Raw genomic sequence first — 23,985 nt, 5'->3', positions numbered from 1 at the left:
AGGGCAGTAAATGCCAGGACTGCAGACAGAGGAAGAGAAGGTCCACGTCGGCTGAGCCTGAAATGCGAAACCAGCCGAGGACAGCGCTGGAGCGTCTAGAATGGTAGGCCTGGGGGTGAGGGGCAGCATTTGGACTTTGAACTACACTGATGGCAGCTGGTGGGAAAGTCTTCTGCATGCCCGTCCTGACCCTCCCAAAGCTCTGTCCTCATGGTGTCGTTAAGCAGGACAAGACCAGACACTAGTCTCTCTTCAGATCTGATAACAGGCTTTTCCAGCTCATGTTGATACTTTCCTTTCCTTGTCCAGATTTTATCATATGTCCTAGGTTCCTAGTAAAATCTGTATCAAAACCTTTTATATGATGCTCCTGTCAGTAGTTTTATTCTTTTTGAACTTTTAAATGCTCTCTAAGTAATAGGAGAAGGATCCACCTAACTCAGCCTCTCCATTAAGGCTTATCAGCTGGGAAATTCCATCCAGATGTCTCTCTGTCTTCAATTCTCTCCACTGCAAAGAAAGAAAAACCAGGGGTTTATGTGGAACAACGCGATTGTCATTTTCTCCCCAAGTATGTTCTTTCTGCCTTGTCCATATTTTCTAATCGTATATCTATTGCTAGAATTATTGTTGTCCCTAAATTGCATGCCATGTCTAAATTATGCATCAAATACTAGAGACATAATGTTTTAAGATATTTAAAAACCTGATTGCTAAAATAAGATGTCTTCAGGCCAGGACCTTTTTCAACATCTTGACTTTAAAAGTAGCATTTAAATAGAACATTACCAATACTTAAAGCAGTTATTTCCCCAAAATATTTCTAAGAAGGGCCATTTTCTCTTTTTAGATAAACTTCATTGCATTTATTTACATAACTTTAGAAATTATAAAATATCTGTATCAGGATAAAATTGAGATTTTTCATTTTCATCTCAGGTAATTTTACTTGTCAATTAATTTTAAAAATTAACTTTGATCATAAAAGTAATAAATGTTAACATAAAAACATTTGAAAAATAGAGAAAACACACACAATATAATTATGTGAATATTCTATTTTGTACACTGACCCTTTCTCCATGTACATGTAGACCTACTAAAAATAATAGTAAATTTATATTCATTACATTAGTTATTTTTACTACATAATAAAAATAAATGTTTACTCTGCAATTTGCCCTTTCAATATTATGTTTCTCTAATTTTGTTAAATATTCTAAAACATTATTTCAACAGTCATATAGTATTCTAAAATAAGGGAATACATAATTTATCCAACAAACCCATATGTTGGGACTTTCATAAATGCCAGAAGGAAGGTTATCAGTAAAACCCACTTTTCTTGAAACTGTTTTTCCCTGCCCCCCAGTGGATGGGCTGGGGTTTTGTACCTATGATCCTGTCTCCCTGGCAGTGGGGTGGCACCAATCAGAGCTTGCTGCTTAGGGACCTGCGACTGAGAAAGAGGTCAGAAAATCTCTGGGCAGCAGAGATCGACAAAGAGAGAGAATCCTAGTCTTTCAATAATTGACTGTGAGGGAGAGAACTTAAAGATCCTGGCTTCTCTGCAGTCACAGCCAGACATTGTTCTGGTCCTATCCGTTGGCCTGGCTATAGGAAGCACAAGGACCGGACTGTGTCTTTGTAGGAGATTCTCCCCTTTTGCCCCATTCAGCTTGAATAGGTTTATATTTCTTGCCCCTCAAAGGATTCCACATAATGATGAAGGAATAAACATTTTTTAAAGAATTTTGGTAGGTATTACAAAGCTTTCCTCCAGAAAAGTCATGTCTATATTGTAAGTTTATTGAATTTTGCCACCAAGGACCTTCACTGGAAAGAGCTCCTGTTAGGAAGCAGGTTCACTGTTTAATCTTAAATTCTACCGAAGGGAAAGAAGCGAGCATATCCATTTGCAAAGCATCACCATGGCCTTTAGCTTGCATTTACAAGGATGCATGCTGTAATCATAGTTGATGTGTGAAGGCTCAGGACCCAGAAGTACAAGTGGAATTTTCCTTTTGAGAGCCTGAGGCGAGGGTAATTTTCCTAATTTGAAACAGAGAACTGTTCCTGTAAATTGCAGTAATCTAAGACCATCTGCAAAGAGGCAGAAGACTTAGGGGTCTGTTTCTGTCATCTAAGTTCATTTTAGCAACCAAATGTTAGATCCTCACTTCCTGGGAAGGGGCCTCTGCAGAGAGGGACTGGAGTACAATGAAGCTGAGTGGGGTTCAGGCACCTCACGGCCACATCCCCAGCACGGACTCAGATGTAATGACCCCATTGTCCATGGTCCTCACGCTCAAACCTTCCACGACTTGCTCTTTTATTAACTTGCCATCTCTTGCTTCTCATAATTTTTAACCAGCTGTTTGTTCAGTCGCTGGGCACTCTGACTTTATACCAAGGCAAAGGAAGGAAAGATAAAAGGAACCTCATGAACCATAAAACTCAGGCTGCTTTCCTTGTGTTACTTTTAGAAAGAGAAATTCCCCTGCAGCTCTTTGGGCACTTAGATACCTGGGAAGAAACAGCCCCATTTTACAAACAAGGAATCTCTCTGTTGCCCAAAGTTAGCAAGTTGGGGTATGCCTTTGTGCCAAGCCTTAAAACTAGCTTACTTGCAATGCTCCAACACCAAATTAATGAAAGTAAGTCGAGAACAGAAGTGTCTGTCAGGGCGTGGACTGAACCATTTGTCTGAGCTCAAGAGAAGAGCTCCCCTTTGCTCTGCAGGGTGTTGTGCAGAGCCTCCCTGCTGAGCCATTCTCAAAGCAGTGCCCCAGGGGACCCCTCACCCTGTGGCATAGCCCTTCCCTGCTTGATCATAGTTACTGATCTCCTGACCTGAGTTCTAACGCTGGTAAAGGCACAGTCTCTGGATCAGCCCGCCCAGGTTCAAGCCCCAGCTCCACCACCTGCTGGCTCTGTGATCCTGTTTTTTATGTTTTCCCCTCTTCCATTTTTCCATCAGTGCTGTTCTTTTCCCTGCTGTACATGTTTCACATGAGGACTAAATGAGATTCTCCAAGTAAGAGCTTAGCACAGTGCCTGGCAAATAGTAAATACCAGCAACTCTGAGCCATCTTGATTTGCTTGTCTGTTTCCTTAGCTGGACCCTAAGCAGGCAGAGACTGTGCCTTTTCGCTTCTGTTCCCCAGCGCAGCTCAGCACCTGGCGCTTATGGTGGGTTCTCAGCGAATATTCGTGGGTCCGATGGATGGGAGGAATGAGCTAGAGACAGGCGGGCTTCTGCAAGCACTGTCGTGTGTCTGGTCTTGTTCCTTTTTCTCGTACCGGAAAGACACTCGGGACAGAGAAAGGAGCACAGGGAAGGCTTTCAGAGTAGAGTGGCTTCCTCCTCTACTAGGCAGACACCATGTCCCTTGTCATGTGATGGCCTGAGAGCCATTGTGTCGCCATGGTCACTGATGTTTTCCCCTAGACGAAAATGAACTGTCCACAAGTCTGATCACGAAGGCAGAACAGGCAGTGAGCTAGAGGGGTTAAGCTATCTCATCAAAAGCTTGGTTCTACAAGGCCTGTTTTCTAATGATGCAAATGGCTACAGATCTATCCATAAGCAAAAATAAATCATAGAGAAACATATATGTGTAGTAAAAGTATAAAGGAATGCACAGGCCATGTGACCTCAAAACTTAGGGTCAAGCTTACCCCTTGGAGGTAATGAGGGCTGCAGGTGAGATAGGGGGACAGGACATGCAGGGCTCCAGCGGCATCGGCACCGCTTTCTTCAGCCAGGCAGTGAGCACCTGGATGTCTGTGTGTCATTCTTTATGTACTGTGTGTGTTTCTTAATAAACCAAAAGCAATAGACAAAGATCATAAAGTTCAAGAAAGAAATACAAATGGTCAATAAACACATAAAGTGACGTTAAAGTTGGGGGTGAGGAAGGAGACCAGGAGAGAGAGATAGATCAAGCTCAAAGACACCCTGGACAAAGCAGGTGAGAGCTCCCCTGCCAGGAGGGGGCAGCTCTGCAGCCACAGCTCTTCTCTTATTTGTGCTTATTGAGGGATCAGGACTATGAGGCAGTCAGTCAGGCCCACACACCGGCCTCCCAGTCCTATAAGAATGGACCAATACTAATTATGATGCTTAATGGAGATAAAAAGATCAAATGTGAGGTTTTATTAAACAGAGTCAATAGCAAAGGAAGACTTAGGTTATTAGAGTATTTAATTGATTTGGGTCAATAATGTGATGAAACTGCCCTTAAAAAGCTACTGTCTTTGTTGTGATTATACACAATTTTTTTTACACTTTATTTATTTTTATTTTGGTATCATTAATCTACAATCACATGAGGAACATTAGGTTTACTAGATTCCCCCCATCAACAAGTTCGCCCCACATGTCCCATTGCAGTCACTGTCCATCAGCGTAGTAAGATGCTGAAGAATCACTACCTGTCCTCTTGGTGCTGTACAGCCCTCCCCATGCCCCTCCCCACATTATACATGCTAATCATAATGCCCCCTTTCTTTCCCACCCCCTGCTTATCCCTCCCTTCCCTCCCATCCTCCCCAGTCCCTTTCCCTTTGGTAACTGATAAACCATTGTTGGGTTCTGTGATTCTGCTGCTGTTTTGCTCCTTCAGTTTTTGCTTTGTTCTTATACTCCACATATGAGTGAAATCATTTGGTACTTGTCTTTCTCTGCCTGGCTTATTTCACTGAGCATAATACCCTCTAGCTCCATCCATGTTGTTGCAAATGGTAGGATTTGTTTTCTTCTTATGGCTGAATTATAATCCATTGTGTATATGTACTACATCTTCTTTATCCATTTATCTACTGATGGACACTTAGGTTGCTTCCATTTCTTGGCTATTGTAAATAGTGCTGCGATAAACATAGGGGTGCATCTGTCTTTTAAACTGGGCTGCTGCATTCTTAGGGTAAATTCCTAGGAGTGGTTCCTGGGTCAAATGGTATTTCTATTTTGAGTTTTTTGAGGAATCTCCATACTGCTTTCCACAATGGTTGAACTAATTTACATTCCCACCAGCAGTGTAGGAGGGTTCCCCTTTCTCCACATCCTCATCAACATTTGTTGTTGTCTTTTGGATGGTGGCGATCCTTACTGGTGTGAGGTGATAGCTCATTGTGGTTCTAATTTGCATTTCTCTCATGACTAGTGGTGTGGAGGATCTTTTCATGCGTCTATTGGCCATCTGAATTTCTTATTTGGAGAACTGTCTGTTCAGTTCCACTGACTATTTTTTGATTAGATTATTTGCTTTTTGTTTGTTGAGGTGCATGAGCTCTTTATATATTTTGGATGTCAACCCTTTATCAGATCTGTCATTTATGAATATATTCTCCCATACTGTAGGATGCCTTTTTTTTCTATTGGTGGTGTTCTTTTCTGTACAGAAGCTTTTTCAGTTTGATGTAGTCCCACTTGTTCATTTTTGCTTTTGTTTCCCTTGACCGGGAAGATATGTTCTTGAAGAAGTCGCTCATATTTATGTCCAAGAGATTTTTGCCTATGTTTTTTTCTAAGAGTTTTATGGTTTCATGGCTTACATTCAGGTCTTTGATCCATTTCGAATTTACTTTTGTGTATGGGATTAAACAATGATCCAGTTTCATTCTCTTACATGTAGCTGTCCAGTTTTGCCAGCACCAGCTGTTGAAGAGGCTGTCATTTCCTCACTGTATGTTCATGGCCCCTTTATCATATATTAATTGACCATATATGTTTGGGTTAATGTTTGGAGTCTCTATTCTGTTCCACTGGTCTGTGGGTCTGTTCTTGTGCCATGATTATATACAATTTATGATGTATATTTCTGTATGCATAGATTCATATATTTACATAGGTTTCTGGGGTGCTAGTAATGCTCTGTTTCTTCATCTAGATGCTGGCTGTAAAGGTGTGTTGCATTTGTGACAATTGATCAGTGTGTAAATTAGAACATACATTTTTTCCTATGTACACTGTACTCCAATAACGAGACTTTGTTTTAAAAATAAAAAGCTTCACATTCTACTCTGGCCAGACCACATCTGGACTATGATTTTTATGCATGTAGGTTCCATTTAAAAAGCAGGAATGGGCACTGGAAGTAGACAGAGGACTGGGAAGAGCAATGCAAGGGGCTATTGAGCCTGAGGAAGAGGAGCCTGTGGGGGGAGGATTGGTAGGACTTCTGTGCAACAGGACTAATGATGGTGCCGTTTTCTGAGGTCCATCACCTGCCCTGTGGGACCCTGGAGAGCTTATCACCACTCTATATCCCAGTTTTTTCAGTTATTAACTGAAGGAGCTTGACTAGGTGACTTGAGAGCATTTTAAATTCTAAAGTGCTCTATGCATTTCTGAAAGGCATGCATATAAAACGTGTTACTGTCCACTTTAATAGAGTTAATTTGTTCCCTCATGCATATTAATCTTTGGTGTTACATGTATTTTTACACATTATTAAAGTTCTGTGAAATGGAATGGATAACATATATCTATTTACCTGAAGCAGAAGATGCTATATTCACTTCAGAAGGTACTTCTACAACAAACTGGTAATTTAGGAGTTAATTTGCATGTTAAGAAATGGTTTGGACCTATTAAGCCTACTAAATGAAAGACCCATTAATCCAGAATCTATTTTGGGACAGAGGTGTGTTATTTTACATGCTGATCCTAGTAAGTGACAGTTCTCAGTCTTAGCTGAGAGTAGCAAGCCTGGACAAAGTGCCCATTCTTAGATGACCCCTAGATCTGCATCGGTAACAAGCCAACCCCCTGGTGGATGAGTGCTGGGGGACCTCTAACAAATGGTGCCATTTCTGCCTGGTAACGGCTGGAAGCAATCTGTCCACTGTACATATTTAACTTGTCTGAATGACTTAGTAAGTGAAAAGTATACTGGGCTGAAGGCCAAGGGTGCTGGAGCCGATGCCCCCTGGCCCACCACACCATGCTTCAGAGCATGCCTACTATGCAGCAAGCACTCTGGCAAAATTCCTGAGCTGTGCCAGGTAAGCTGCTCCCCCAACCTGAGCCCTCCACGTGGGTGAACCCTGGTGCTTACCTGCAGTGTGAGCCCTCACAGTCGGTTTTCTCTCTTATAGTCCAAGGGCCTGACTTCAGATCCGAGGCCACTGTGGAGATGGCATCCATAAATGCACCGCCAGCCACATCCCTGAATAAGGAGCCAGGCCTCCTCCCCGACTGAGGCGCCTCTGCCTTAGTTATCTTGGTTGAGTTCAGTAGCTGACCATTTGGGCCACTTGTTATTCCTCTTCCCTTGCTTTTCCTGTTCTTATGATTTAAGTTCACCAATAAGAGCAAGCCCCCGAAACCCTAGGCCCCACCCTGGACCCCAGTAAAGGCACAGCCCCAGGCCCGGCGTACTCTCTCCCCCCACCCTCCGTCTTGCTGTGCAGCCCTAGGGGTGCTGTGTGATTTCCAGGCCTTAGAAGTGATAAACCTCTATTTCTTTTTCCATTTTCTGACAGCTGTTGCTGAAGGGCACCTGCAATCCTAAGAACCACAAGGACCAGTCCAACCACAACGCTGTTGATGGAGCACAGGAACGTCACCTCACAGAGCACTTGGGAGGATTAAATAAATTAATAATGTACAACACTTAGAAAACCCACCCACCTAGGTACTTAGGTGCCCTAAATGTGTGAGCTCACTAAGTGCCTCTCCCCCTGGATAGGGAGACACCCAGGCTTGGCCCCCACCGGGGAAAGAAGGCAGCAAGCCTCAGAGACGGCGCAGCTTGGGCACAGAGGGGCGGTGGCTGGTGGGACCCCACCGGGACAGGACGGTTCACAGAGTCCCGCCTGCCGGGCATGGTGCCCAGGAGGCGGCCAAGGGCCCTGGAGTGTTGAGAGGGAGGGGGAGCAGGCAGTGTTGAGGGCATCCCAGCCAGGCAGGGCGTGGGACCTCCAGCACCAGACACAGCAGGACAGAAGCCACTGCCCGGGAACAGGGCACGAGTGGCACCTCAGTGGGGCCACCAGACCAGGACAACAGGCAGCTGAGAAGCCCGGCTCAGGAACCCAGACTGTGCCTGGAAGGCCAAGCCTGGCCTGTTTGGGAACTGAAATGAGCCAGTTTAAAATGGGAGGTGTCTGAACCACCTTGAATCGGAACAGGTCAGCTTTCCCGTTGCCGGGAGAAATCAGGGCTTGTGAACCAAATTGTATTCAATTACAAAGAAAAGGAATTTATTTCTTATAGATTTGCATACCCAACTTCTATGGAGTGCTGTGACTGGACAGTTTAGGCTTCCAGATCGTAGAACTGAAGCAATTTTATAATTAATGGGAACACAGCTTAAAGAAAAAAGGGACGACCATAATTCTAACCACAACTATAGTATCATTCAAGAACATAGCTGGTGTCCCAGCAGCAGTCTGAGGGGGGAACAGCCCAAGGCAGCAAGGGGAGTTCTCGTGATACCCCAGGTTGAGCTTCTCAGTTGTGGCTCCTGGACCCCCTGGGTACCTGTGAAAGTGTGGGTCCCAGCCTGACCCCAGTCCCCCTGCATGGAAGGGGGACAAAGGGAAGTTTTTCAAGCAGGTGCTGGGGATTTTGTTTTCTCTCCCCCACTCTCTGTGCTGCCACCAAACTCTGTGGCTTTTACCATGAATCCCTCAGAACCCGGGCTCTTGCCTAAAAGCACAGGGCTCCCCCAGTGCTGTCTGACACAAGCTAGCAGAAGGGCTCTCTGTTCTTGGGCCGGCAGCACCGTCCAATGGGACTCCCAGTGGGGACGCGTGTGCTGAGTGCCTTGTCCAGGTTGGCAGCCAGGAGCAGCTGAAATGAAGTGCAATTGAGGAATAAGCATGTCCTCTCATTTAATTTTAACTAATTTAAAATTAAATAGCTTAGGCTTGTGGGAGACAGTGATGATGGCTAGAGAGGAACGCACTGGGTTATTTTTAGAGGCAAATGAATGGGATGTGACAGTGAACTGGATGGTCGTGGTTTGGAAGCCAGCGAAGGCCCAACATAGGCTCAAGAAGGCCCCCTGATTCCTGTCTGGAGCTGCCGGGTGGAAAAAGGGCAGAGTGGGGGAGGGCAGAGACTTGGGGGCAAGAAATCACCAGCCCCATCGTAGATATCTTGGCCTACACCCGTGACCGCAGCTGGGTCGTGCTGCTCTGGGACATGGTGGGCTTTGTTGGGTGGTGTTGCCCGTCTCTGCGCTGACCCACAGAAATCTTATTTCCTTACTTCAAAGTTACTGGAAGGTAGACTGTAGAGCTGGATATTAGTTTCCTCTCCTTCACACATTCTACATTAAAACAGTCCCAATAAAATTCCCAGTTTACTAGCAAGTTTTATTAGAGGGTCTTTTTAATTTAGTCTTTTGAAAGTTTGCACATTTTGATTCATAGGAGGAATTTTACAAATAGAGCTTAGCTATGCAGTCAAGTCACCAAGCTCATAACAATACAGATCAGTGTCAGAGAACATCATCTGGGATCGTTTCTGTAGGAAAAAACTTATCCTAGAGTCTGACTAGGAACTGTCTAAGCTGTGCTAGCCCAAAGAACAGCCACCAGCCACATGTGGCTCTCCAAAGTTAAATCAAGATTAAATTAGAAACTCAATCCCTGCTGTGCTGGATGAGACAGATACAGAACCCCCCCTTCATCCCAGGGCGTTCCGGTGGGTGGTGCCGAGTTAACTCTCAGGTTGGAGGGAAGCCTTGGTGAGTTGAGGGCACACAGGGAGGAGAGCTGCCAGAGTGCACGGGTGAGGGGACAGGAGGCTGGCAGAGAGGCCAGGCGGGTGGGCCGCCGGGAGACTGGGTCTCATTTTAGGGCAGGCAGAGCAGAGCAGGAAGCCAGGTCAGGTGTGGGCCAGCTCCGGGACAGAGCAGAGGCTCGGGCAAGGGGAGCTGGGGAAGCAGACAGTGGGGCGACTCCTGGCCAGGAGGAAGGCCGGCTTGCACTGCCCTGGGCCCTGGAGGAAGGGCCACACCCTGGGTGGCATTTCTGCAGGATCCACAGCCCCTTTAACACACACTGCCAATTCTCTAGGGACTGCAGGGCTCCTAAGACCAACAGCTAGGAGGCAAAGGAGTTGACCAAAGTATTTCTAAAGGGAACGGCTGTGGGACAGGAGAAAGTGCAGGGACACAATTTGGCCACCCTGCACTGTGCCAAGACCAGCCTCTCATGCAACCCCTGACTGCTGGCCAGCAGAGGCCCACCTGACACGGTGCTGCCATGAAATCAAAAGGACACCATGAAATCAAAAGGACAAAGGTAGCTAACAAGATAAACATAACAAAAGAAGCACAGCAGTCTTGTTTCCTCAGAATGATAGAAAGTTTTTGGTATGAAGTTTTAAGGATAAAAGCAAACCTAATTCTAATTTTCAAGAAAGAGGCTTATTTTTAAGGCTTTAAAAGAGTACAACTTGTGATGCAACTCTGGTTGATTGTTAGGTATAATTTTTCAATTTAACAGAGATGTGGTGAGAAAAGTTTAAATATTATAATATAAAAATGCATTCCCAGTCTTCATGGCCTTCCTGTGACCAAGAGCCCTCGAGGATGGGAGCCGGAGCCAGTCAGGTAGGACCGCAGTCTGATAGTTTGGCCAGTCAACTTGGCCTGAGTTTTAGGACTTGAGGCAAAAGATGGAATGTTTTTCCAGAATATCTTGCAATCACAGAATTTAGCATTTCAGTATTTCTCATGATGTGATAACTATGCTACTTGCATGAAGGGACATTGGGCTATTTAAATAAAAATGGAAATGTAGTAATTTGGAGCTGCTAAACTAGGCTTCAAGAAAAGTATGTTCCAATTCTGGGGTTTGGACATACTGTCATATTTTAGGAAAGCTGGCTAATCTTTTTGGACCATATCCCTAATTGAAAAATGGGTACCATACATGGAAAGATCTTAAAGAGCTGGTGATAAAGTGAAGAAAAATCCTGGATAAAATTGGAGGATGTGACTTTGAGATAAGCATAAAGAGGGGAAAGTTTAAAAAACGGATTCACTCCTACTTTGTTTAATCTTTGCAATTCCCATCTTGCTTAGCAATTCTGAAGAGCATACCTGGATGGAGCTCCTTTGTGGTTCAAACATCTTCAGGTAGACCAGTGTGGTCAGAACAGCAGGAGTCATGAGTGCAAAGAAACCGAACAGGTGTATGGAAAGTCTACAATAATACGGCACAGCGTTAAGTATTCTGCATCTTCAGAAGAACCAGAGAATTGAATCTCTGGACCTGAAGACCATGGGGGCCGCAGGGCAGGCCCTGGGGTCAGACGGAGCTGGTGGGGACCCTGGCACCACCGCTTCCACAGGGGGGTGACCCTGGACAGTCACTGACCCCCAGAATCCCAGCCCCTCACCCTGGAAAATGAAAATAAAGACACTTGTTTTTTTATGAGCTCAGCCTTATTCTCAGGAGAAAGCTGACGTGCAGGTGTGAAATCTGTTATAAAATGTGCCTGATGACTTACATCATTATCCCCTTTTCCTCTCGCGATTGCCAGATGAGGCCAGAACACGAGCCCCGTCTCCGTGGCTGCTAGGAAGCACACACCAGTGCCCGAAGGCCCAGCCCCACTGATGCCGCACTAAGACCTGCAGGTGACTCTGCTCATGTCCAGGGCTACTGAGTCTCCCACGAGGGCAAGTGCCTTGAGACCTTGCTGTGCTGACCCTTTGCGAGATTTCAAGACAAAACTAAATAATAAAAAGAAGTCAGAAGTTTTAACTCTTTAACAGAAATCCAAGAAAAATGAAAATGATTTGTAAACGGCAATATTTTAATGAGCCCGTTTGACTCATTGTCATTTACCCTGTCTGGAAAAGAGAATTAGTGATTTTTTGAACGTTCTTATACCTGAAAGTGAAGCTAGTTCACAAAATAAAAACATACATGATCCAGTGTCAAAAACTGGTGATTTATAGAAATCACCCCCATTTATTTTTTTCTAACAAAGAGAAAAAACAAAACAAAACAAAACATGGTTCAGTAATTCAGTGTTTGGGTCACTGGCAAATACTGTCCGCATCATTCCAAACACACGCCCCTAGTGGGGCGCCCTGCGGCCCACAGTGGCGGCCCACGACCCTTCATGGTCTGAATAAAACAAGAGAACCTGCCCGTGAAGGTCATATGAGTTGAAGACAAGATGCCCCATCACAATGTGCAGAAAAAGAAGGCCCTTGAAAAATACCCAGTTCTTCAGAGGGCTGAAAACGCTCCTGTTGTGTTGTTGTTTTGTTCCTTTTAATTGTTAATTTTTGGTTTGTGAAATGAACTGTTTTAGCCATAAGGGAGGAGAGGTGTGAGTTTGTAATTGGAAACCAACAGGCCACCTGTTCATACAAACACTTTCCTCCCAAACATGCAGGTTTTTCCCCAAAAAACCGTCTTTCACGATTTTTGTTATGGTTCAGAAAAGTAAAGAAAATGACTTCAAGTATTCAATTCCTATCAAAAATTGGTATCAAAAGTAATAAAGGACCTACTTTCTTTACAATTCCATTTAAAAAATAACTTAAGAAGCAAGAGGTCTGGCCCTTTACTTATATAAATACCACAGCATAACTAGAGTTTCTTAAGACAACGTGGAGAGGGGTCCGTGTTTAGCACCTCAATCATTGACCTTAGCGTGGGGAACGTCTCTGACACTGATGGAAGAGTCTTATAAGAAGGTGAAATACTGAAAAAGAAACACAGAGAAGGGGTATGAAAATAAGCACAATTTGACAAAAGAGGCAAAGCTTGTATTTATTCCTGCTATGACATTCCCTTTCCAATAGCCACACAGGCTCCGCGTTGGGCGCTGTTAGAAAGGCAGGAGCTGTAGACACAGGCAGTCCTCCTACAGCATTTGAGGGACTCACACGAGCTGCCTGGCAGCGTGGCCAGCGTCTTTAGGAAAGGAAACAAAACTCTGATCTACACATGACTGCCCTGCACACACGTCCCACTGGGCTGCGTGCTGGACTGGGGGTCGGGTCAGAGACCCAGGTGTCAGGCCAGCCAGCTCCTTGCAGGCTGGAGCCCCCTTCCCGCTCTGTAGTGACAGGAACGGTCCCTCACTCGTGTTGTTACATAAGTGCAGAAAGAGTAAGTATGTCATGGTGCGCTGGAAACCATAGCCGCACCCCTGTAGGTGGTGGTGGGGTTCTTTCCTTAAAGACTGGTTGAAAGATTAACATGGTAAAATTATGCCAAGTAGCAGAAACACAATCTTTTACTTTTGGGTGATATTAATCCAACACATGTAACTAGTAAACCTGAACCAAGAACATTGTGGGACAAGGTGTAACTGAAGAATGCGCATGACAAAGCTAATGGAATACTTGCAAATTGAACAAGAGTGTACTATGGACACAAATGTCTCCGTTTTAAACACACAAATCACTCAGCAATTTTTAGAGTGCTTGTTATGTCAAACAGACAAGGAAGGCACAGTTGGAGGTGGGCATGGTGTAAACAACCATGGGGGTGGGGGCAAGGAAAAATAATGTCAGTGAGGTTTCCCTTGTTCTTTACTAACCATTAAAGCATCTGAGAGTTTAATTTCATCTCAAATGTACACTCATCAGTGCTTCTGGAAAGAACAGTCAGGAAAGTTCAGAGTGTCTGGACTCCTCACAGGGCAAACTGTTAGGAACCCTTTCTGCCTAGTATTTACTGGCTCCCACATACTGTTTGCCTAAATTACAACAAAGTACCACCGTCTCAAAATCTAGAATGCAGTAAAAATGTAGCTGAAAAGGCAAAGTCCTATCACTCTGAGTAAGTCTGAAATGGGTTCAGCTCAGTTTACAAATTCATTTCTAAATATTGAACCTAAGAGTTTGGTAATAAAGGATAAATTAGCCAAGAGAAATGAATATTTGATTACACAAGACACCTTTAACTTTTCTTTCACAAACTAGTTTCCTTATCTTTTATTCATTATTTATTTCTATCCAAACATTGACCCTTCAAGGGGTCTTACCTGACAGAATATTTTAACCTTGAAAAAGTGGATTAAATTCATTGTATGATAAGAGCTCATGAGAATGAGTACAATTCCAGTCCATGCAGCTCCCAAAGCAGCAGGAAGTCCCTTTCCTCCCTGTGTGATTGTCAGGTCCTTCTGCTGACCCCCAACAGGTAGTTACCTTTTCAAGTCCATCCAGCTTTTAGCTATTTTGCTAAAGGCCTCTGAGCCAGGGGCTGTCATTGCTTCGAAGTCAACTAACTGAAAAAGAAAGACATTTAGGAATGTAATTAAACATGGAGGAAAAAAAGGCTCACTTTGAGATCTGTTCAAAACTTATGTATCTTAACATAAAAATCCACAGATTGGGATTCAGACACACAACCACCCATTTGCCCTTCCAGTTCCAACATACCTTCCCTTTGGGAATTTTTCCTGCTACCTCTTTTCCGCTTGCCATCACTGCTCCCACGATGACAGAGTAAGCTATCACACTGTTTAAACAGAGAACAAGTACCGGTCACTCCTGGCCTGCACACAGTCATCAAAGTAAAGCTCACCATGGATTTCCCATCATAAAAGATGAAAATTCTAAGAATTCTTTGGACGTTAAACATAAAGAGTATTTTCATTTGTTTTTAAAAATATTTGCTAATTTGCTCCTAGTTTTTTTTTTTTTTTTTTTTTATACTTGATTTATATGTGGATACCACATTTCTCTCTTTATTATTTTTAATAAGATGCTGAAGTGGTAGGTAGATACAACATAAAGGTAGAAAACATAGTTTAGTGTTGTAAGAGAGCAAATGTAGATGATCAGGTGTGTGCCTGTAGACTATGTGTTAATCCAAGCTAGACAAGGGCAATAAAACATCCACAGATGCAGAAGATTTCTCTCAGAACAGGGGGGGTGAGGTTCTAAGCCTCACCTCTGTTGATCCCCAATTTCTCACCTGATGACCCCCCTGCGACTGTGCCTGTCTTAGGTTGTTCCTCCCTTGAGGAATCTTACCCGTCTCTGGCTAACCAGTCATCTTCCGGGGCCATACAGGGAAATGTTAAGTTGGTAAGTGAGAGAGAAGCCTTATTGTTTGAAATGGTTAGCTTTTTATTTCTTTGCATATTTATGCCCTGTGGCTTCTATGCCCAGCATTTGTCCTGAGGTATCTTTACCACTTGGAGGAGTTATGATACTCGGTAAATTTGATATGAGGCACGAATTCTATTTAAGAATTCGTTGTAATTAGGAAGGAAGAAGAAAAGCTATAGAAGTAGCAGGCGGGAGAAAACATGGGAAGATTGATTATTTCTTTGGCATATCTTCTTGTAGAGTAACTTCAGCATGTATATATTTTAAGCTACTACTTAAATTGCGCACACACATTAACATAATAGGAGTATAGTTACATAACCAAAGCATACCTGTAATTACCAGCCATCTCCAGTGAAACCAAGAAAACCAGTTAGGCACCCTAGGCATTTGTGAAAACTTATCAATGATATGATGGTTATTATCTAACTGAATTTGAATAGTTTGAGAAAAATCAGACAAATTAAAACAACCCATTCCTGGGCACTGTTCACATCCCATATGTTCTTTTAACAGTAAATAGTCTGTAGTTGTAAGATTTTGGAGCGCTACAATTTGCACTTCTCCTAATTCTTGGTTGAGTTCCAACAGTATAGATCCAGTCAAATTTGTTGTTTTACTGTATGCACAGGCCAGCTTAGATATCTCCTTCATTCCCATGGCAAGTCCAGGAGCTGGTGGGATGAGTGCATCTACAGCTGTAGCAGTGCGTGGATCTTTGTTGGGGTTTTTTGATGATCATCTTCTGGCATGAGTCTTCCCGAGAGTGCTGATGTTGGAAGTTCTCTTTCATATCGTTTCTTAGTTCATTTTCGGGGTAGCCAAATTAGGCTTTGATCCTCTGTATAAACACAAACAGACCCTTTGCCTACACTTTTATATGTCCTTTATATCATTGTGTAGAACTCATTAGAGGTCACCACATAGGAACTGCATTTTTTTTTTTTAATCATTAATCTACACTTACATGACGAATACTTTGTTTACTAGGCTCTCCCCTATACCAGGTCCCCCCTATATACTCCTTTACAGTCACTGTCCATCAGCGTTAATTTGCTCCTAGTTTAAGAATAAAATGTGACCAAGAATATTTTTTCTGAGAAAGTGTTTCTTTTAATCAGGAGTTTTCTTCTCACTTGGCTTTTCTATCCTTATGAATTAGAGTTAAAAAAAATCTGCCTGCTATTTTTAACAACTTCAGAGGGCTTGGCTTTAAAATACAATATACTTTATAAATACAATCATACTAATCTGATTGTTTAAGCATTAACAACTTTGGCCCCCAAAGAAGTAAAGGAGAGTGCACAGTGGAGTGTGGGGTGTGCACGACGGAGTGCGGAGAAGTGCATGACGCCTGCGTGTGTGGCTGAGGAGAGGCGGCAGGTCTGGGCCTTACGCACGGCATATTCAGAGGACACAACTAATGACAACAATGCTGATTTACAGTGTTTACATTCCTATTTTGTTTTAATGTCTTCTTAATATTAGAACAAAACTGACTACCACATTTTGGAGTTTCACCTTCTAGACTACCAACTGAAGATAACGACATTCAAGTATATTATTTTAGCTAGTACATCTTAAATTCACTTATGAACTAGCAACAGCACATGCCATTTATGTGATTTACTACACACAAAGTAAACTACACTCGGTAAAAGAAAAAGAAAATGCTACAGATGTCTCTTGCTTTTATGACACCTAAAAATTCCTTATACGAATCATAAATATCAAGAATTTATTTAAAATCATTTAAAAAGAGTGGAATGGTTTGTGACTCCAAAGCATAAACATTAGGGCTGAAGTCAACTTATGGCGAAAACCTGGGCGAGGCGGGTGAGGAGAGTAGGCTGACAACCGGGCGAGTGTCAGAAACAGAAGCATAGCAAGCACAGTGCATGTACATGGAAAGCCTTCAAAACATTTTTACTGGAAGAATGAATCCTTAGCTTGTAAAACCTGAGGACCCAAATTGGAACTGTCTTTCAAATTCTTCTGAAGATGTTGTGGATCAAGCAATTAATTTTGGGGGGTGGATTTTTGAAAAAAAAAAAAAGGGGGTTTCTTGCCATTGCCAGTAGTTTTGTATCCACACCCACAACAAGTAGTTTAAGCAAAAAAGACCACAATTTTCCAGTGTAAAAACTTAAAAAAAACTTTTAAACTGTAGGGTATCACTCACCTGGATCCTCTAGAGAGTGGCATCAAATTATAAAAGTAATAAACTAAGGATAAGATTAAGTTGCAAACAGCATCAGCCTCCTAGAAAAAGAGACACATGCTCACAAACTGAAATACTAGATTATAAAGTTTTTTATTAGGTGACAAGGCACATAAGAATCAAGTACATCAGGAAAAGGATTATTCCTTTCCTACAAGAACCTATTTTTCACATTCCTGAATATTTTATACTCTTTTGTCATTTTTTTCTAGTGAAAGGGTATACACACAGTTCAGCTTAGAGCAATATTTTCCCACTTGTTTTAAAACTGCAAGATTTTTCTAACAAAAATGAATCTGTCTCCTTTAATGTGACTCGAAATGTCAAAATTTACATTGTGATTAAAATAAAACAAAGCAGTTATTGATACCAAGTATGCTTTCTCAAACTGTGTCTCTCTACCCCAAGATTCTGATGTGATATTTTTGATAAATATGCTTTAATTATGTATGAACACTTAGATGCTTAATTGTAGGCATGAACTGATTAAATTCAAGAGAAATAAAGTGACTTCCCAAGACACAGGCACCTGTTCCCAAATGCAAGTGGCATGCCCACCACGCTCTCTGCACAGTGGCAGCCGCAGCCAGGAAGGTGACACGCCAGATCTTACCTCCAAGGAGCACCCCTCAAGTCAGCGTGGGCAGCAGGGGGAATGTGCCACTAAGTGCAGCACAGGCCATTTTCATTATGGACCAACTTACTCATTTAAATCTTAACAAAACCTAAGCTTACAGTAGTACAACATAGTAACTATATAAATTTTTCATTTCTCCTCCCCAGTTACTGCAGTTAGTAAAAATGGGAATTGTTCCTATAGGAATATTAGGGAAAAAATATTTGCAGGGCATCAATTAAAGCTGACTTCAAGCAGACAATGTATGATTCCAATGAAAGCACAGAGGTTTTAAAGAGTTCCCAGAAGGGTTATAGGGAGCATGGGTAACACGGAAACAAAACCTACCCCAAATTCTGATGAAAGAATTAGTACTTTTCCTTTTGCTGTTAGATCTTTATAAAGTGCATCTATTTCAGCATGATATAATTGGGTTCTTTCTTCTGTGGTTTGAGTTTCCACAGAAAATAGTATGTTTCCAACCCTAAAAATAAAAGAATGTGTGACAAAGGTATGTATTATAGAACTCAAAGAGCCGAACACAGACAGCAAAAGAGGAAGCGAAGAGCACGGTGATGGGGCGTGAGGCACATCTGCCAGTGTACCCTACCTTTCTGACTGCACACACGTGAGGCGTGTATCCATGTTCTTCATGAAATAGGATGATTTTGCCCAGTCTAATCATACGTGCTTATGTGAGCTTACACTAATGCAGGAGGAAACTACACACAGTAAAGGACGGATGCTGTACCATGAATGTCTTATCGAACAGCCATCCTACTACGATAGGTGATGAGGAGCAAAGACTGTGCGGCGCGGGTTCAGACCCCACCACACACTCCCTTTTTTCCAGGTTTCTGTGGGATGCTCGGCTCCATGGAGGGCATGAATCTGATGCAACAGGTACTTACTGTAGATGCCAGCGGTGGAAAAAGAAGGACACAGCGCGGTGGCTGCCTTCACTGAGGGAGGGAGGGAGGCTGAGGCCACAAATGGCCGGGAGATCCTGCGCGGGGCCACTAACAGTTCATCAGGGGCCCAAAAACAGGGACAGTGGATCTAATTAGGAAGACAGGGAAGAAAACCGGAAGACGGGGCCTGATCTGGGGTCGTGAAGATGGGGATGGGAGCGAAAGGCCCAGAGGCAGGAGCAGGTGGCCTCAGGGAGCGAGCAGCCCCGGGGAGCTGGCCGGTAGCACTCCAGGAGGCACAGCGTTCAGGAGAGGCTGGCGGATGCCGCTGACCGAAGGCCTCGAGCGCCTGGCAGCGGGGCTGGTTCGGGGTCCAGAGGCAAGGCCAGGCTGCAGCCCACAGGGCCTTCGGGAGGCAGGGACACCCACTGGAGGGGAGCCCCGGGGACGCTGGGGAAGCGCTGCTAAGCCACCCGGAGGCAGACCCAGGCCCTGGGCCTGCGTGAACGGCTGGAGGCTGGGGCCAGGGGGCCGCACGCAGGGCGAGGAGGGCAGCTGAAGGGGCTGCGGGCAGGGGGAAGGGGTTCCAGGTATTCTTCTGCCCAGGGATCCCACTTCTGCCTGGGAATGTAATCTGCGGGGACCTATACATGGTGGATGAGAATCACTTATATGTTAATAGCAAACCCTGGAATTCCTTTTGGGGAGAAGATGGTCTTTACTGGAAAAGTACTTTGATACATGGTTTGGGGTAGAGATCCCAGGACATGGAAAAGTCACACACCTGAAGCCGTTAAACATGAGCCGTTTGCCCATGAAGGCCTCTGGAACCTGAACCTGACAGAGGGCCCCCTGCTGCGGGGGCAGCACACGCAGGGCAGAGCCTGGGGGGCAGAGGGCTGGGCGCACCACGCCGCAGTGCCCGGCACGGGGACCTGGAGACGGGCCGGCTGAGCGACTGGGTGCTGGGGGAGGGCAGCCTGCGTGAGTTCGAGGCAATTCCACCCCAAAATCGAATGCTAGATATGGAAGCTCCTAGAGGAAGTCTGGATAGCAGATGTAAATAAAACTGTAGTTAATGAAACATTCATGGTGGGGCAATTTATAAAGTGAAAAAATGGGAAATAACCTAACTGATCAGTAACAAAAAAGAATTAGGAGGAGAAATTCTACACAACACCCATAAAGTGGAAAACTATGCAATTATTGAATATACTTCTAAGAACAGGATATGAGAAATATTCATGATAAAGTAATGGTAGGGGTGGAAGACAAACAGGTTCCAAACAGTATGTACAGCATAGTCTCAGTTTTTAAAGAAAATAATTTAGTGATTTTTGTTTTTATCTTTGCTTCTGTTACTCTAAGTTTTCTATGCTAAGACTACTGTTCTTATAATGCATTTAAACTTGTATTTTTAAAAATCTTACAATGGCCTCCAGTATACCAATCTTTCGTCTTTTTTCATTTTATTACTAAAAGGGTTCCCCGCAATGAACTTCAAGAACCCAGAAGAATGCTTTCCATGAACCACATCAGACATTATACTTAATATCTAGGAAGTCAGATTGAGCACAGTCTGAAAATATATTCTGCTAGCATAAGACTCTAAGTATCATGTTAAAAAAATAACTGGTTATAGTGACATGTGGTACTTTGACCATTTTTATGTCAGGATGAAGCAAAAGGCCAGCACGCTAACCCTCCTGTAACAGGAGGCACACTTGCTTCCCAACACCCGCCCCCTTTAACCTTTACTCAAGGAGCTTACGTACTTGTCTCCTGTGATTGTGATGGTGAATCCATCATATTCCTTCCCTGGATCCTTGAGGCTGGGAACTTTTGTGTTCACAGTGAACCCATCCTTCGTTTTAGTATTAAACTGCTTTCAGGGAAAAAGAAAATTCACATTACTAGTGAAAAATTTATTGTAAACCCCAACTGCTACTACACAGTGCAGACTCCGACTTGCATGTTTTTAAGAAGGGTCACCGAAAACCCTGATGCAAGAGACCGTGTGTTCTCTGGTTCGGCAAGTGGCCAAGGACACCTCTGCCTGGTCCCCGCCCACCCACCCACAGACTCCAGGCCCACATTTCACTGCCTGGGACCCCTGCCAGAGGGCAGCGGAGAACCTCGGCACAGAAGGCTCACCGGCTCCCACACTCAGCAGAGCTACTACTGCTCACTTCGGAGAGTGGCCCTTGGATCTTTCTCATGTTTACCTTGCTCGGCAGCAACTCTGATTCTTAGCTAAAGAATTGGTACCCAATATCCTGTGACTCAAAAAGCACCTTTGGACATGCCTGTGCTCCTTCAAAGCAGAATTTGATTTTTCTGAAAAGTACTCAGAGTAATATTTTTCAGCTGGAGAATTTTATTTACACACACACACACACACTCAAACTCCACAGACTCTAGGGAAGCATGTCAAAGGAAGTGTGCAGAGCTATGACTGCCCCTCAGGGGTGAAGAGAAAGAAAACAGGTTCAGAAGTCAGCTTTTTGTTTAAAACATCTTGGACAGAGCTGAAATGCCACTAAATAGGTTTTGTCATTACTCTAGAAAATCCTCCCCAAATTCAGTTATTTTGCATTGCTAAATTTAGGATTTTATAGGATTTTATTTTTTCATGATTGATGGACTTGAATAAGAGAACCAATGATAAAATAAAAGGTGATGTTTCACATAAGACACCGCTGGGGGAAGGCTGTCTAAGGTCAGCAAGGCCCAGCAGGTGTTCAGTAATGGGCCAGAGGAGGGAGGGTGGGATGGACGTGAGCAGACAGCACAAGAGGTGGAAGAAGCAGTGGGCACTCAAACAAGGAGCGTCCTTCATGAAGAAAAGCACTTTTAGTGGAAGAAATGTGTTAATGACCACAATCTCATTCATTCATTCTTTATTGAAGCATAGCTGACATACATTAGTTTCAGGCCCACAACATAACAATCTGGCAATTATAAAACGTTCACCGCAGTAAGTCTATTTACCATCTGTCACCACACAAAGTTGTCAGAGCATTACTGACCACATTCCTTAAGCTGTGCGATTCATTCCCAGGACTGACTGACCTTATGACTGAAAAGTGTGTACCTCTAATCACCTTGACCTATTTTGCCTATGCCTATTCCTGCTCCTTCTTGGCAACTACCAGTTGGTTCTCTGCATTTCTGCATTTCTGTTTTTTTCTTTTTATTGTTTGTTTGTTTGTTTTTGTAATTTAGGTTTTTTTTAGATTTCACATATGTGAGATCATGCGGTATTTGTTTTCTCTCTTATTTCACTTAGCATAATGCCCTCAAAAGTCCATCAATATTGTCCCAAATGGCAAGATTTCATTTTTTTATGGCTAATATTCCATTATGTACACACACACACACACACACACACACCCCAAATCTTCTTTATCCATTTATCAATCTATGGACACTTAGGTTGCTTCCATATCTTGGCTACTGTAAATAATGCTGCAGTGAACACAGGGGTGCATATATCCTTTCAAATTAGTCATTTTGTTTTCTTCAAGTAAGTACCCAGAAGTGGAATACCGGGTCATATGGTATTTCCACTTTTAATTTTTTTGAGGAACCTCCACACTGTTTTCCATAGAGGCTACACCAATTTACACTCTCACCAACAGTGCACGAGGGTTCCCTCTTCTCCGTGTCCTTGCCAACTTTGTTACTGCTTGTCTTTTGATAGTGGCCATTCTGACTGGTGTGAGGTGATATCTCACTGTGATTTTGATTTGCATTTCCCTGGTGATTAATGATGCTGAGCATGTTTTCATGTGCCTGTTGGCCATCAATATGTCTTCTTCAGAAAAATGTCTATTAAGGTCTTCTACCCATTTTTTAATTGGATTACTTGTGGGGATTTCTTGGTGTTGAGTTATGAGTTTTTATGTATTTTGAATATCAGTCATTTATCAGGTGTATCATTTGCAAATAATTCCCCCAGACAATAGGTTGCCTTTTTGTTTTGTGATGGTTTCCTTCCCTCTGCAGAAGCTTTTTAGGTTTCTATAGTTCCAACTGTTTATTTTTGCTTTTGTGTCCCTTGCCAGGGGAGACATGTCCAGAAATGTATTCCTAATGCCAAAGTCCCAGTTTACTGTTTAATTTTCTTCCCAGAGTCTTATGTTTTCGGGTCTTACATTTAGGTCTTCAATCCATCTCGTTTGTTTTTGTGTATGCTGTAAGAAGTGATCCAGTTTCACTGTTTGGCAGGTGGCTGTCTAGTTTTCCCAAAGCCACTTATTGAAGAGATTGTCTTTTCCCCATGGTCTATTCTTGCGTCCTTTGTTGTAGATTAACTGACCATGCTCATCAATACCAGTAAGACAGGGCATGGTCTCAACCTTATAGGTGATCACCAACTTGGCGAGGTGAGGTCCTGGCCTAAGTCAGCAAGTAGGAACGGGGACAGAGGGCTTCATAACTTGCAGTCAGTAAGCTGCTTGAGGGGAGCCAGGTGTATTTTAAGGTGGTTCTTCACCAAAAGCATGTTGTGTATTTCAGGGAATATACAACAGGTGACAGGAAGCTGTCACCAAGCACTTTAACCTGAAGGCATTTTTTTATATACTTCCATGCGTGCCTTTAAAAATGCCAATATATCCATAATCCTGGGTGAGAGCTAGGAGTCCACAGTTGGGGCGGGATGGTCACCTCCAGGCAGTGACATCACACTGGGAGGAGGGCCCTAGGCCCATGACGCTTGACCTCTCAGCTGCCCAGAGTAAATTTTCTGTCGGGTGAGTCCCAGTGGCCCTCAGCAAAGCTGCTCTGCCCTCTGGGGGGCATTTGGAGCATTTATGGGAGAGTCTGTGGCTACTGTGACTGGGTAGGGGGATGGCCAAGACTACTGGACATCCCCAAGTGCACGATATGGCTTCCAACGTCCAACTGGACTTTCACATAGACCAAGAACTTGTTAATAATTTAACAGTTACCCAGGCCTGGAACTAGAATATTTTACAGTTATACCCTAAATACTTGTTACATAGCTTTAAGACACACTGAGTTTCCCAGTAATGCACACAGCATATAAACTGAGGAAAAAGCATATATCATATATGATTTGGAAACTTACTAAGCATAGTTCACCATTTCAGAAAACCATGTCACCAGTGACATAGTGACTCACAATACGGGCTGCATCTGTAGCTGTCGTGGTCACAA

At 43.5% G+C, this 23,985-nt stretch overlaps 1 protein-coding gene across 11 annotated transcripts in view; it reads right to left on the bottom strand.

The window, feature by feature from the left end:
* Positions 1-11,904: 11,904 nt before the first annotated feature.
* Positions 11,905-23,985, bottom strand: part of TTC13 (tetratricopeptide repeat domain 13) — an 80,652-nt gene continuing 68,571 nt past the window's right edge. For 6 of the 11 annotated variants that reach the window (XM_036875717.2, XM_036875719.2, XM_036875721.2 and 3 more), the window contains 6 exons: positions 20,577-20,686; positions 18,239-18,374; positions 17,236-17,315; positions 14,379-14,457; positions 14,145-14,224; positions 11,905-12,688 (listed from right to left, as the gene is read on the bottom strand). In XM_036875717.2, the coding sequence (XP_036731612.2) occupies positions 12,574-12,688; positions 14,145-14,224; positions 14,379-14,457; positions 17,236-17,315; positions 18,239-18,374; positions 20,577-20,686 (600 nt within the window). In that variant the 3' untranslated portion in view covers positions 11,905-12,573. Of the gene's footprint in view, positions 12,689-14,144; positions 14,225-14,375; positions 14,458-17,235; positions 17,316-18,238; positions 18,375-20,576; positions 20,687-23,985 lie in introns of those variants that run through there. The other 5 variants (XM_036875718.2, XM_036875720.2, XM_036875722.2 and 2 more) reach the window with 3 other exon arrangements.

The sequence above is a fragment of the Manis pentadactyla genome, chromosome 12 (assembly GCF_030020395.1).
Source record: "Manis pentadactyla isolate mManPen7 chromosome 12, mManPen7.hap1, whole genome shotgun sequence".
NCBI classification, from domain to species: Eukaryota; Metazoa; Chordata; class Mammalia; order Pholidota; family Manidae; genus Manis; species Manis pentadactyla.
The sequence above is the reverse complement of the archived record's forward strand: the minus strand, read 5'-3'. Positions and strand labels throughout refer to the sequence as shown.